This window comes from Artemia franciscana, chromosome 13 (assembly GCF_032884065.1).
Source record: "Artemia franciscana chromosome 13, ASM3288406v1, whole genome shotgun sequence".
Lineage (NCBI taxonomy): Eukaryota > Metazoa > Arthropoda > Branchiopoda > Anostraca > Artemiidae > Artemia > Artemia franciscana.
In genome coordinates this window covers 34,963,967-34,980,247 of record NC_088875.1, presented here as the reverse complement: position 1 = coordinate 34,980,247, position 16,281 = coordinate 34,963,967, and the positions used below count along the sequence as shown (strand labels likewise).

Below are 16,281 nucleotides of genomic sequence, written 5' to 3'. Positions count from 1 at the left end.
AGAAAGTAAAGTACCCTTCAGTTCAACCTTTAAATGTGACATGGCTTTTCAATTTGATGTATTTGTCTTTGATTAGCACTCCAAGATTTAGAGGGTTACTATCATGTTAAAGGATTTACCAAAATATCTGTCAGATGAGGTTAACGACCTAACGAGCAGTCAGTAAAGTGAGCAGCCATAGTAAAAGTAATTCTGAGTGATTTGCTAGGTAACTTCGAAGACCACACTGCCTTTCCATGACGAAAGTAAAACAGTTCAAAATGGAGACGAAACCTTTTAATTGACTGATGATTTTACTGCTGATGATGAACACTGTATATGTGTTAGAAATATCCAGTTAAATAATTTTATATCTGTTCACTGTCAATTAAAAGGTTTCATCCCTATTTTGAACTGTTTTACTTTCGATTTGCTAGGTGAGGGTTACCGTTGATTTATTACGACGAAAGTAAACATGAGGCTCCTAGATGCCATTTTAAGTCGCAACTCCTTGACAGTAAAGGAGTTACCATATTGTGTAGCTTCGTAACATGACATGTAAAGCAGAGAGGGTGGCACACACAGTTATCACGTTTCATCGTTAATGCTTTTTAGTCAGAATCAAGGATATTTCTAGTCAGATTCTGGAAATATTTCTGGTCTAAGATGTTATTATGAAAGTGAAGAGCAACATTAAACCGCCAAATGAGCAGAATTTATTCCGTATAGGAGAGGAATCGTTCCTTCCTCATCCACATCTCTACCTCATGGTCGCAGAAACTTCGAAGCGTGCTCATTAGATCAGAATTGAGGGTTTCAGTCCCTTTTTTTAGTTAAGTGATTGGATACCAGCCAGCCGCGTAAGGGTGGTATTTTCGGGGGGGGGGGGGGTATTTTCCACAGGGGAGTATTTTCTGGGGGAATTTTCCATGGGAGGAAATTTTCAGGGGGGGGGGGCAGTTACAGAAAAAAAAAACTTAAGAAACGCATTAAAAATATGTTTATATGCATTTTATTACGTTTACAATTTTTTTTTTAAACAAGTCAAAAAAATTTTTTTGAGGTTATTCATCCCCTCCCCTTGCATACGACTATCTACAATGGTATGAATTGTAAATTGTAAAATTTAAGAGGTTGATTTCCTATTTGACAACTGATACATTGCTCGGAGTCAATAGGAGTTACATGATTTCAAAATTTCTCTTTTTTTTTGTCTTTTTCTACTAGCCTGAACCACAAAGCTTTTTCGCCCTTCTTTTTCATCATTTTTATTTTATTTTCACATTAGAATTTGGTTTATCTCACATCCATTATCCCACATCCCCTCTATTTTCTCAAACGGCATCCCAACCCCTTTGCGATTTCAAGCCAATAGTTTCATCCTCACTCCGTTTTTGCTACAGCGTTTAGTACTATGCCCTAATTCTCTTATAGATTTGATTGCACCTATCATATTATTCAATTTATTTCTATCATTTTTATAATTATAAACTTGTATAGAAGGCCGATAGTCATTTTTTCTCTTTAGTTAGCTATGGTATCCAATTTTAGTATTTTGGTCACTAAAGATATCCAGCAATCGACAAAACTAGTTGTTACAAAAACTGAATAGTGTCAGCCATCAAAATCTTTGAGCGCCAGAAAAAAAAAAAGAAATTTAGGCCCATAATACGCAGCTAAATAAGATTTCGGTGTTAGTTGTTACATACGTGACGTTTCTTCACCTACAAAAATGAAAGGCGAAAAAACATACCTGTGAGAATTTCGCACCGTCACTGGCCCTAAGCAACTCAACGTGCCTTGTAAAATCAGCGACAGGAATTGGGGGATGACTGGCCATACCAGGGGTTTGGAAGGTCATCCTTCGTAGCTCAACAGGATCTGTGGGAGTGTTGGCACTACCAAGCTCAGCCATTGGAACTGACGACATTAACGGCTTCGTCACAGAGTGGTCAGCATTCTTATTTGGGATGCGCCGCCTTAGAATATAATATATAATGAGGATTGGACCAGCAAAATGTCGTTTTATACCTGAAGGTTGCATCAAAGAGTACGGGCAACTTGTAAGAGTTGGAACTGGCGTTAGTGAAGACTAAAAAAAACATCAGCGCGACTTACCGCTTGGCGTTTCTTTACATTTGCTTTCCCGCTTTGTAATTGTTTTTTCTCTTAGAAACTGTGATCAGACACTATTATTACACCACTACATTCATTAATTACATTAATTATAATAATTTCGCTTTATTATTAAACTGAAAGCATGACAGGAAACACCAAACGCAATATAGCGTTAGTAATAATTTTTATCGACATTAGCGCCAAGTTCCACTCATATAAGTTCTCCATACTTTTTGGGTCATCTCTGAAATTCTCTCATTGCTGAAATATTTACCAGACATCATTTGCTAATATGTTCTCAAAAGGAGGACTAGCAGAGCAACGTGAGTTCAAATACACTGCGATCATGTTTGCCCAGCCTTTGAAAAACTTGGCAAAATATTTTTAGCAATCATCTCAACAGTAGGAACATTTTAGAAATGACCACTAGCACACGATATAAAGAGGACCTATAAGAAGATAGGAGTTACTAATACTAATAAATTACTGATTACTAAAATACTAATTAGTAAATAATTACTAATAAACCCTTCAATTTAATTAGCAATATTTTTCATAGTTAGAGTCTACGAGGCGATCGTCAGAAGTACTCCTAAACGGTTGCGGAACAGGGGTTGTTAAAGCTCAAAATATTAATAAGCTGGATGTCTTTGATCAAAATAGTCTTTCCCCTATTTAAGGAGATCCGTTAGCGCTATAAACAACAGTATCCAGTCTCAGAAATTTGTAAAGAGACGACGGCTCGTATGACTGGGCCACTTTCTACACCGTGCAGACTACCAACGCATCTTGAAGTCAGCTATTAAAGCACAGTCACTTGAATATTGGAAATGTCGACCTGGAGGCGAGAAAAAAGATTGCCAGTCAGTGACAAAAAACGACGTAAAGCCGCTTGGAGGCTTCCATCTCTTAGAATAGAATAGAATACACTTATTCAGTACAATAGCCGGAGCTAGCATTAGCATGTCATGACAAAAAAATTTGAAAAACCTTGAAAAGCGTTTTTGAAAAAACCTTCAAAAACGCTCACAGGAAAATTTAAACAAACATTATATTAATTGCAACACATATTAATCAAACATTAAATATTAGTGTAACTGTGGCCAATTCTTTTTTATTTGTCGGAGTCTAGTAACTGGTCCTTCAGTTGGGGGGCACTCAAGGTTGGGTAGCAGACGACAATGAGCTGGAAAATTCAAACAGTTTAGTCCAAATCTATATGTTAAGCCATGTCTACGACTATCAAGTGAGTCCAAGTTGAGTTGTTTCAGTGCATCCTCGCAAGTTGAGTAGTTTTGTCCAAGTATAATTTTTACAGCTCTCGTCTCAAGTCTATCTGTTTGATCTTTAGTCAATCCCGGATGCCAAGCAGGCATGCATACTCAAGAGAAGGTCTAACATAACTGCAGTATACAGACTTTAAAACCTCAGTTGGTGTACCAAATCTTTTTAGGTTGGAAAATGAATATAAAAGCGATGCGCCTTTTTTAGTCAGATAGTCAGCGTGCGAATTCCATCTTAAATCATCGTCCAAAAGTATCCCAAGTATTTTAACAGTTTTCTTTGTTGGCAGTATGGAATTATGAGAAGAGTGGTTGTTACCCTTTAGGAGGGAAAACGTCATATAAGAGCTCTTAGTTTCACTAAGTTAATAAGTTAAGCTCTTAGTTAATAATTACCTTGCACTAAAAGCATGCAGTTGCTATTAGAAGTAGTCAGAGAATAACTTTCCGTTACTCGCCAAATACTTGATTATTTAATCAACGGATTTGAAGTAATCAACGTTATTGATTACCTCATATTTCTTTGTCAAACCTTCTGCTCCTCACCGGTCACCTACCAGTTACATTTTCAAAGAACTGCTGGCTGTAGTCCAGTTTGTTTTTTTCGTCCTAGGATTTTTCTCTCTCTTTGCTTTTAGTTAGATTTTCTTCAAGTGGCGCCCTAACTATATCCTAAAGCTTTAAGATTCTTCTATCAAATTAGTATCTTTCAAAATTTTAATCCAGCAATCTCACAAGTATCGTTCAAAAGTTTATAAAACAAACATTATATTAATCAAACACATATTAATAAAACATTAAATATTAGTCGCGTCAATATTATTAAAATGACGGGTAAAATATGGAACAAATGATATGCGATATCTCTCAGTACTATAGGCTGAACAAATCAGTAACTGTGGACAATTTTTTTTTATTTGTCGGAGTCTAGTAACTGGTCCTTCAGTTGGGGGGCTCTCAAGGTTGGGTAGTAGACGGCAATGAGTTGGGGAATTCAAACAATTTAGTCCAAATCTATATGTTAAGCCATGTCTACGACTATCAAGTGAGTCCAAATTGAGTTGTTTCAGTGAGGGTAAGTTGAGTAGTTTTGTCCAAGTATAATTTTTACAGCTCTTTTTTTGTATCGTCTCAAGTCTATCTGTTTGATCTTTTGTCAATCCCGGATGCCAAGCAGGGCATGCATAGTCAAGAGAAGGTCTAATATAGCTGCAGTATACAGACTTTAAAACCTCAGTTTTTGTAACAAATCTTTTTAGGTTGGAAAATGAATGTAAAAGTGAGGCTCCTTTTTTAGTCAGATAGTCAACGTGCGAATTCCATCTTAAATCATCATCCAAAAGTATCCCAAGTATTTGAACAGTTTTCTTTGTTGGCAGTATGGAATTATGAGGAGAGTGGTTGTTACCCTTTAGGAAGGAAAACGTCATGTAAGAGCTCTTAGTTTCACTGACCGTCAATTTTACCTTTCCTAATTCAGCTTTTAGATCATGATAGATTTCGATCAAGTCAGACTGTTCAGTAGTCGGAGGACTTAGTCGCAGTGATAAAACAGTTAAATCATCAGCAAATTTAAAACGCTCACGAATTGTTGTTAAAATACGGTTAAAAACAATAAGAAAAGAAAGCGGGCCGAATTTAGTCCCTTGTGGCGAACCACAAAAAATATTTACAAATTCAGATGGCTCATGATCAGGGAGTTGGACACACTGAGATCTTTCAAAAAGAAAACTAGCGGGCATTCGTAAAACAAATGGACGGGCACTAATAGCCTTTGCTTCTTCCACAACTACATTATGATCAAGACTATCAAAAGCCTTAACTATGTCTGCAAATAATGCATCAACATAGGCCCCATTATTTTCTAAGTGCTTAAGGATAGTATCCAACAATGCAACCAAATAATGAACAGTACTACGCCCGGATCTAAATCCAAACTGTTGGGGATCAATATTATCATTTATGTCCTCAAAAAAAAAAAAAAAAAAAAAAAAAAAAAAAAAAAAAAAAAAACCAGCAACATGTCAAAGCCACTGCACATAGCCGTACTTCGCAGGAAACTTCGGTTGGCGAAATTATGGACGCCGGGGGAGTCGGAGTAGCGTCTAGTTCCCGTCAAAATTGAAGTGAAGCGAGTAATATTTTTCATAACGAGAAAAAACAACGCTAATTCACGCAATAGGATTTCATTTCCATTATCCTTCACTTTATTTTTTTTTCATTTCGCTGTATTTTTCATTTTCGTTGACGAATTCCTTTTTGGAAGAAAATAAATTTCAGATTTTTCGGTGGGGGCATGAACAAGTTCACTTTCAACTTTTTAAGATCAAAGTCATAGCCTCATATTTTGTTTCTGAAGTAAAATTTGATTTTTTCCGCTTGATGCTGATGTAAAGAGCCACAAAATTCAGAAATTAATTTTGAAGAAGCGGATAAAATTCCAAAAAGCGACAAAAAAGTAGTGTTGTACGGAAAATCCAAAGAATTATAGCGAAAAGTTTGAGATTCCAGGAGAGAACAAGAACCAGAAGCCCCCAGTAAACTCCATACGTGCCAGAATATAGTTTATCCTCTTTCGGCACACGACTCTTTAAATCAAGACGCTAAAAATAGGGCATGAAACACCAAACAATAGATAATGTTAGTCATTATTCCTGTCGAAATTAGCGCTAAGTTCCGCTCATATGGTTACCCATATTCTTTGAGTCACCTTTTAAATTCTCCCACTTCTGAAATACATTACCATGTTGTTATTGATGAAGCTATATCTTCCTCAATTGATATGTTAAGCGGAGTCCACCAGCTTGGCTGCCTGGGTCCAATTTTATTTTGTTTATATCTGCCTTTCTCTGTTCAGCATTCTACTGTCTAGATGTTCGCGGATGATGTAAAACTTTATCTACCACTACGAGACCAAAACGATGTGCAACTTTTACAGGAGGATCTTGACTATCTGACTTATTGGTGCAAATCCAATTCCATGTTCATCAACCCTTCTAAGTGTGTTGTTCTACACTATGCTCGTGAACTCCCAGCTGTGCGTACTTACCAGCTGTCTGGCATACGAATTTCTTCTAACGAAATAGTGCGTGACATATGGCGTTTAGTTGGATACCCAATTGAAATTTGACAAGCATGTTTCGAAATTGTAAAGAATTCAAATTATCGTTTGTCGTCTATAAAGAGAAGCTTTAGTAAATTTAACCTTCGTAATTTCTTACTACTGTATAAATCAATGCCTGCGTCCAATTTTATTTTGTTTATTTATTAATGATCTGCCTTTCTCTGTTCAGCATTCTACTGTCTAGATGTTCGCGGAAGATGTAAAACTTTATCTACCACTACGAGACCAAAACGATGTGCAACTTTTACAGGAGGATCTTGACTATCTGACTTATTGGTGCAAATCCAATTCCATGTTCATCAACCCTTCTAAGTGTGTTGTTCTACACTATGCTCGTGAACTCCCAGCTGTGCGTACTTACCAGCTGTCTGGCATACGAATTTCTTCAACGAAATAGTGCGTGACCTATGGCGTTTAGTTGGATACCCAATTGAAAATTGACAAGCATGTTTCGGAAATTGTAAAGAATTCAAATTATCGTTTGTCGTCTATAAAGAGAAGCCTTAGTAAGTTTAACCTTCGTAATTTCTTACTACTGTATAAATCAATGGTCCACCCTATTCTTGAGTATAATATGTCGGTTTGGTTTCCATTAAATCTAACAGATGAGCATAGAGTAGAAAAGGTTCAGAGAAGGGCCACTAGGATGGTCCCATACCTTCAGCACCTTTCTTATCTGCAGACACTTTCCAGGATTCAACTCCTGTCGTTGAAGTTCTGTAGACGTCTTTGTGACCTTATAAATGTGTTTCGTGTACATAAAGGAGTGGATGATGTTGATCCAAATTTATAGTTCAAATTTAATTTGGATGTTGATCCAAATTTATAGTTCAAATTTAACCATGATCACTCTACTCGTCAGCATGATTACAAATTATATCCCTCAAAACCACTGAAAAAAATTGGTCAATTATCTTTCGTTAGTAGAGTTGCCAGACTATGGAATAGTTTGCCTTTGGAGGTTGTCGAGGGAGAGAGTGTTCGAATTTTCAAGAGTGTATTAGTAAATACGCCTTTTTATTTAGACGCTTTTGTTGTGTAGTTTCGTGTTATTTAGAAGCTTTTGTTGTTTAGTTTGTCGTTGCCAGTTTACTTTAGATTAGTATTATGATTTTGTGTTTTTGCAACAAGCATTGATGCTTACCGCTATTGGTAATAATAAATAAATAAATAAAACAAATTTTGCAAATTATTTTTAGCAATCATTTCAGTAGTAGAAATGTTTTAGAAACGACCTTTAGCCCGCGATATAAAGAGAACATGAGGTCTATAAGTCTGAGGTCTATAAGATCTATAGGTCTATAAGGTCGCATAAGGTCTGAGGATTAATTCAAGTGCACTTTTTGTTGTCAAGCACAGACAGTTGAATTTTTTTTTTCTGGCCCAAATCCCTTGGTTTACATTTTTTCCGTTGATTTTTGACTTTAAAAAGAGGGAATAGTTGTGGTAAAAGTCAAAGTCATGGCCAATTGTAGAAAAAAGTCAAGACAGATTGTCCAATTAAGTGGGCAGCCCAGTCAAGGTTAATTTTACCCCTTTGATTGCCGTTGTTACTGTCTCCCATTTATGCTACACCTCTCCGTGCATGCTTGTCCCCTCCACAATGCCGAACTAGAGTCGTACCTGTTGGAGGTTCTCCCTGGGAATCCTCAGACCTTAAACGATACGAGTTACTAATACTAATAAATTACTGATCACTAAAACAGTACCTACTAATGAATTAGTAATAGCACCTTCAATTTAATAAGTAATATTTTTCATAATGAGAAAAGCAACGGTTGGTTAATATTCGTCTTTTTATTTTATTTTCTATGCAGATTTCTTATTTATTTTAATTTCCTTACTATTTTATTTTAAAAATATTAGAATTGCATCTTTTTAAATTGTTTGAGGTTATAACCTATTAACTTATTTCCTGATTTTTTTTGCCCATATTTATTGCCTTTAAAATTGGCACCTGCTACTACTAAAAACTGCGGAACTGCATTAGGAAGTCTTCTTTTTTTTTTTTGTTAAGAACTAAATTCCCGATTTCCCCTATTTTTTAAAAGATTCATATGGTTGTACGGGATTCCACTAAACCAATTCAAACAATAGGGTTTCACTTCCATTGTCCTTCAAATTTTTTTTTCATTTCTCTGTATTTTTCATTTCCTTCCAAAAATTTCTTTTTGAATGAATTTCTTTCTGAGCGAAAATATATTTCTTATATTTTCACTGGGACTTTAAATTTCAGTTAAGTGAAATTTTTTTTGGACAGATAGACACATTTCAATTGTCTTTTTTTTCTGTTCTTTTTTTCATTTGTCTTAGGCAAGAACAAGTTCACTTTCAATTTCTTAAGATCAAAGCAATAACCTTGCATTTTGATTTGAAATAAAAAGTTTTTTTTTTTCGCTTGATGCTGATGTGTCGAAGCACAAACTTCAGGTATTAATTTTGGAGAAGAGTTAAAATGCCCAAAAGCTACAAAAATAGGAGTTTTATACAAAAGATACAGCGGATTATAAGGAAAGGCTTGAGATTTAAGGACGAAGTAAGAACAAGAAGCCCCCATCGCACTCCATACGTGCTTGAATGTAGCTTATTCTCTTTTAGCACATGGCTATTTGTATTATAAATCACAATTCAGAAGTACCAATACACAAAAATGTAGAGGAGAACCTATTTTTCAAAATCTGGAAGATTTTTTTATCTTTCAACCAAAATACTAAAAACGGTAATTTCCAAAATCTAGGGGGGTTGGAATCTAAGGGGAAAATCCCCCCTCCCAATTGACATCCCTAATCTTAATAAATTAATAACTTATTGGAATTACATTTAATGAAGAAAAACAGCATAGTTGCAAGGAGGCATTCTCTTCGCAACACCACTAAAAATGAATCAGGGGGGGGGGGTTGCAGCTTAAATTCACATTTTGAAAAGCTAAAGAGTTAGAGAGACGTCACTTGAACGTTGTCTCACCATGTCATGATCCAAATTTTACCATAAATATTTAAATTAGGTAATAGGAATAGCTTAACTAGTCTTTTAAACAGCTTAATAGAATAACTTAATTGGTTAAAATGGAATATTTTCCAATACAAGGGTCACTTACTGATTATTATGATATGATATTTATTAAAACTGCAAACATTTATGGGCCATGGTTATCACAAAAATACAACAACATGACATTTATAAACAAGGACACCTTAAATCCAAATTAATATCTAAATAAATTAATGAAAATGGTTCCTATGTGTCATACCTCTACTCACCATCTTCCCAATTTCTTAATCAGCAGAATACTTCTATCACTCAATGTAAATTATACCCATTCCTCTCTTATATACAATCCCTAAAAAACTTCCTCCTTCAGCCCCTTTTTCATCCTCCCATACAGGAGAAGATTGAAAGAAGTTTATATATATATATATATATATATATATATATATATATATATATATATATATATATATATATATATGTATATATATATATATGCGGAAATGTTTCATGTTTATTCTTGTTTTGTATATCGAAAACAGAGCTTTAGCTGTTGTGGTTTTTGTGTCCTTTTCGTTATATAAAAAAAATGGAATAAATGTAAAAGTAATTTGGTAAACAAACTATTTACTTACTAGTTAATAACATTTAGGGAGCTATAATAGAAACTAATTCAAAATATAAAATATTTAGGGACAATAGTTTAATTAAAAAGCAGCGTAATGCTTTCCCAGCTTAAAAAAATGTATTACAATATAATATTATTTGTGGTATCATAAGCCGTGTCTCAGAATCTTCGCTTAGATCAGAATATTTCCTGTTAAAACCTCAAAATGTGTTTCCCTTCTTTTGATGTTTCTATGGCTTATTTAGTTTTTGAACGGGACTCTTAACATGATGAAAATCCAATCTATATACTAATGAATTCCTATTACCTTTTAATGCAGACAAACAACATCGTTACAAGAAGACCTAATGCAAGGGCGCCAAAAATTGGTACCATTATCCAGAAAATTCCTGCTTCCGAGTGATCCCTACTCAAAGGGATAATAGTAGAGTCTAAGGGCACCTGGGGGTTTGGCCTCTGGGGAGGTTCTCCAGGGGGAGCTTCCTTCATGTCCAACGATAATGGTTCCGACATCTGACTTGATGTATCAAGATGCTAAAATAGAAATTGTACCATGGAGACAAGCTGTATGGGCGTGAAAAAACATTATCGTACATAAGATGCATATTATAAAGGCAGTATTGAATGATGAGTTTGTTAATCATATCACAAATGATTAACATAAGAATACTGATTAACATCCCCTCGAAAAATGAGTTAACTCCCGGTGAAGATTATTCTTGGAATAATAATCTTACTCGTTAACAAAGTGATGAAAGGTAATTAACTAAATGATATTATCTGACATCTACGGAGAGGCACGCAAAGAGACTTATTACACTGAGAGGAAGGGATAGGGAGGGGGCTAAAATTTGAACAAATAGAAACAACAAGAAATTTATAGACGTCAGATTTCTGAAACATACATATTGTAGGCCGAAAATTAGTTTCTTTCCATAAATTTCATATGGCCTTGCCTCTTGACTCGTTTTTACATATTTATATTTACATTGATTTCATAACAAATTCCGAGGGGAACTGGGGCTGTTATTCTACAAAAAATGATTACATCCATACATCCACATATTTTATTAAATGAAGAGAACATTGTTAACCTATAAAATATTATGAAATAGTTAATTACTATCAAGGTATAAAAAATATTACCATCTGCTCCCAAAGTGGAGCAGCCGAGGATTTAGGAGGATTTTAGCGTCGTTTCCTCAAAATAAATGAATAACCTTAGACACGAGATAAAAGACATGTCCTAGGAGACGAGTAACAAAACGACCTAGGAATTGTTGGAGATGAAGATGTGTTTATTTCAGAAAGCAAAAAACACAAGAATTTTAATGGAGGATATATACAAATTTAACGACTTGAATATTCATAATTAACAAAGGGGCTAACACTGTAATTCCTTCTAAGCATGCAATGGTAAAAATGAATTGATTTATTTTTCTGCTAACTTATGTTTTAAAATTAACATTATGTAGTTGATTCATCGTAGTTACAATTACTGATAATTGGCTCTTGGAAAGTATACATAATCATATAATTAGTTGTTGAACAAAAGAAGTTAAGACTTGTTTTTAACGTCTTAATCTTTTCTTTTATTTTCATTGCTTTCCTGTGTCATTCAGACCCAAAAAGGATTTGAGGCTATTTCAGAAGATGGAAAACATAGAAAAAAATAAGAACTGGGGCGAAAAGCTAAGGAAATTTACAAAAGGTCAATCAGGTACAACTATAGGAAGAAAAATAATAGTTGGTTGACTAGTGGTAAAAGTGGTAATTAGTAATTAAGCAATAAATAAACATAATTAGATCAAATTAATTGAGGTAAATAAATGGCTGACCAGTTGTATACCATGCCTTAAGTATCTTGGTGGCTTGGTGCTAAAGAAATTGACATAAAATAAGAGAAAAACAGAAAGAAAAATATGCCGCATGAAATTCAAATGCATGGATCAGTTGCTTCTGACCAGGGTTGCCACCAGGTTAAAATGAAAATTACTAGATTTGAAGTCATTGTTTGGTTTGTTTAGTGATTTTCTTCAATGGTCTAATGATTTAATGTGCTGATTTATTGATTCTTTCTTTCGGCAATATAAAACATTATTATAAATCGTGATAAATCACTAGGGATGGCACCTCTGCTTCTGACCAATCCAGATCGCAACTAAGATCAAAGACCAGTTTTGATTGTTTTGTGCATGTATACGGATTTCTTTTTGATTTTAGCCATTATGCGCCGAATTTGACGACAAGTGACAATTTGCCGAAAAATATATTTAGCAACAAGAAACATTAATTTTAGGAATGAAAGACAATTTTGTATTCACTATAATGTGCCTCGTATTAATACTATATTTATTCTAATAATGATACTTTTTACTATTCAGTTTAACAAATTTTTATTTATTTCTGACAAAAGTTGGAAATTTGGATTTTATTACTTATGAAAGTGCTCCAAAAAAACTTAGCCTTAAAAAAAATTAATTCCATTCTCAAAAAATTTCTATAACAAATGTACCCCAGAATACTTACGCTTGAAGATTTCAAGTAATATTCTTTACCAGGGACGGACAAACGGAGGCCCTAAGGCTCCCCCAAGTCCTAAATGTCGGCAAATTTGAGGGAACTTCCCTTTCAAATTACCTTATAATTTTGTTTTATTGTTACTCTTTTCCCTAAAAATTTTCAAAATTACTCCCCGCCCAAGAGAAAGCCTTCTAATGTGCCTGATTAATAAAATACTTTAAAAAAAAATCAGCAATACACCAAAGCTAAGCTTGCTAAGGCATGCTTCCAAAATAATGACAACAAAAATAGAAAAATAACAATTAATAAATCAAATAAATGTAATGAAACAAATTTCTTTAATTATTTCAAGAATTAGTGGGTAAAACCATGCACCAATTTAAGCACAAACCCTCAAATACAAAAAAAATACATTTCAAGTCCTGAACAACCTAAAATAGACGGTACAATTGTAATGCGTTGGCAATGCTGGTGACAGTGACATGCAGCTACCCGGTAGTTAGGGTCTCAAATACAAAAAAGACTCTCAAATACAAAAAAGAAAAAAAATAATCATATTTCAAGATCCTAAATAATCTATTATAGATGATTGTGGGTGACAGTCAGCGTCGCCAACGCTGTAAAATAAACTTTATCAGTATTGACTAACATTGAATCTTAATAGAACATTTGTGTCATCCGAACAGTAGGTTAACATTTGCCAGAAGAAGAATAAAATTTTCAATAAACTAAAACTTAAATAGATATCTGAGTTATGAAGCAAAACCAAAATGACTGACAAATCTGTACTGTACAGAAATTTTTAAAATGTACCACATTGTACCAGGGCTTCTAAATAGTACCAAAAAATATAACAGTAGAATAAATATGAATAATAGAATACAAAAATAAAATAGAGCTAGAAACAATAAAAATAGAAAAAGAACGATTAATAAATGAATAAATTTAATGAAAATAAATGTCTTTAATTATTTTAAGAATTAGTAGGTAAAGCCATACTTCAATTTAAGCACAAACCCTCAAATATGAAAAAATTACATATCCTGAACAACCTACAATAGACGGTACAATTGTACAGCGTTGGCAATGTTGGTGACAGTGAGATGCAGCTACCCGGTAGTTACATCTGAAAACTATAACGCGATGCTATGGGGGATATAAAGCGCATAGTACAAGTTTCCCCGAGAGCGGAGATCAGTTCCGTCAACTGCTCTTTGGATTTTAATAAATGAGTGTGCGTTTTGTTTTTGACTAAAGGTAAGTAGCTATACTTCATTATAGAGACTGGAAACAGTCCCTAACAGTTGAAAGGTGAGTGAGGGAGAAACTGATAGTCAATAAATGCGAAAAAGGTACCAATAATGACAATTTTTAAACAAAGCATATTTCAGACTTGCAAAAAAGATCCACTCCAGCCCTCCCCCCTTCACTACCCCTGTTTTTTCATTATCAAATATTTTTATAATATTGTTTATCAATACTGCAGAGCTCTGCTTCACTTGATCAGCTGAAATTACTATATTGAATTAACTAAAGAATAGTGACAAAGACCACACTGCCTTTCCATAATATATCAACAAAAGCGAGAATAATGAGGACTTTTTTCCTAAGACAGTGAATCAACAAAACCTATTTGAATATTTCGGCCCTATATCTAAGGGCCGTCTTCAGCAAAGAAAAAATAAAAAACAATAAAACACTTACAATAAAAATTCTCAGTTAAAAATCAATTTTTTTTTAAATAGCCTTGGCATCATTACTTCTTAACGAAAAGTTCAGCCAAGACTGTCTGATAAAAGCTAACATTTTGCAAGATAAAAAGGTTCATTCATTTCACTAACTGTATTTATTCAAAATTGGAATGATTTCTTATTGCGATATTTGCCTTCTCTGCAGCTAATCTGATAGTTCTTTTGATATTGGGCTTGTTTTTGTTCGTTCCTATTTTTGTTTTATTTTGAATTAGATTATTTTCTATAATTAATTTTGTGTACATAGGGTTGAGTGTGTATTCACCCAAGTCTCTATTTAGGGATGTGTTATTATTTAAGTTTCGTTTAATTTCAATTGCCTCACGGACAGTTTGTTTGATTCCTAGGTCATTGCTAATTAGAATTGTTTCGTCAAATAGAACATAATGGTCTGGATTTTCAAAAATATGATTACTTAAAGCTGAATCGAAAGATATAGAGTTATTTTTATATTTTAATGCTTTTTCAATACTTTCTTTGTGTTGCTGCAATCTTGTTCCTAAATTTTGGTGGGTTCGACCAATGTAATAAATTTCCACAACTACATGGTATTTGATACACCCCTCGTAGACGAGTAATTGGGGTTTTATCCTTACCAGAATTGACAAGATTCATTATACTTAAATTGCTTGTGAATACAACACGTAAATTGTTCTTTAAACAAACTTTTTTCAGTTTTGAAGTAATTTTCGGAATATAAGGTAGGTAAATCGTGCTTGTGGGTTTATTTGAATCATTTACTGGTGTGGGATTTAAGGCTTCAGAAGAATGTATCTTTAATCTTTGAGCAATAACAGTATTTATGAGAGAAATTGGGTACCCGTTGCCAAAAAGTATGTCTGTAATAAAATTTAATTCTTTTTTAACATACGGCTCTGAACAGATATTAAGTACTCTATCCACAAGAGATATTACCACACCTCTTTTAACCTGTGGAGGATGGTTAGATTTGAAGTGAAGGTATCATTATTATGCGTAGGTTTTCTATAAACCGTAAATTCAAGTTTATTCACACTGCGTATTATCAATACATCTAAAAAAAGGTATTTTTCCATCTCTTTCGGTCTCTAGAGTGAATTGCAGGTTTCTATCGTAAGTATTTAAATGTTCTAGAAAACCTTTAAGTTCACTTTCGCCATAATTCCAAACTGAAATTACGTCGTCCATGAAACGTCCCCAAAACACATGATTAAGAAAATACGAATCTAGGGCCCAATTTTCAAGATTCTCGACGAAAATATTTGCGAGTAGGCCTGATAGAGGTGCTCCCATAGGAAGGCCCCTTACCTGTTTGTAATATGAATCTCGAAACTGGAAGTGCATGGAATATTTGTTACATAATTTAACCAAATGCATGAGAACATCAATGTCTAGACCTATTGCTGACTCTTCAATTAGATGGTAATTGTTTTCCAGTTTATTTTGTAATAATTGTTCAGATTTTGAAACATCAATACTAGTATACATAGAAACTATGTCAAAGCTGCTTAATATGGAATTTTCAGAAATGTCTATTTGTTTCAATTTTTCTACAAGATCAACTGAATTTTTTATATAAGATTTCTGGGAGTGAAGCAATGGTTTAAATGCAGTGCATAACCATTTTCCAATGTTTGAGGCAGGTGATTTTGTACTAGCTACAATGGGTCTTAGAGGAATGCCTTGTTTGTGCAATTTTGGTAATCCATAAAACTTTGAGCAAAAAACACCACGAGGGAGGAATTTATTGTACAACTGTGGAGTGATTCTGCCATTTTCTTTCAAAGTTTTTAATTCTTTTATTACTTTTTGAGCAAATTGATCAGTCTGGTCATGGGTTGATTTAACATAAGTGGTTGTATCATTTAAATGTGACTGAATTTTACCATCATAATCAGTTTTATTCAT

The 16,281-nt window shown here is 34.0% G+C and overlaps 1 protein-coding gene across 1 annotated transcript in view; it reads right to left on the bottom strand.

Moving 5' to 3' along the window:
- LOC136034306 (tyrosine-protein phosphatase Lar-like) overlaps positions 1–16,281 on the bottom strand; it is a gene marked incomplete in the record, with an annotated part of 449,438 nt that overhangs the window by 106,666 nt on the left and 326,491 nt on the right. Inside the window, 2 exon segments of the mRNA XM_065715442.1 lie at positions 1,733–1,958; positions 10,428–10,654. Coding sequence (XP_065571514.1) covers positions 1,733–1,958; positions 10,428–10,654 — 453 coding nt within the window.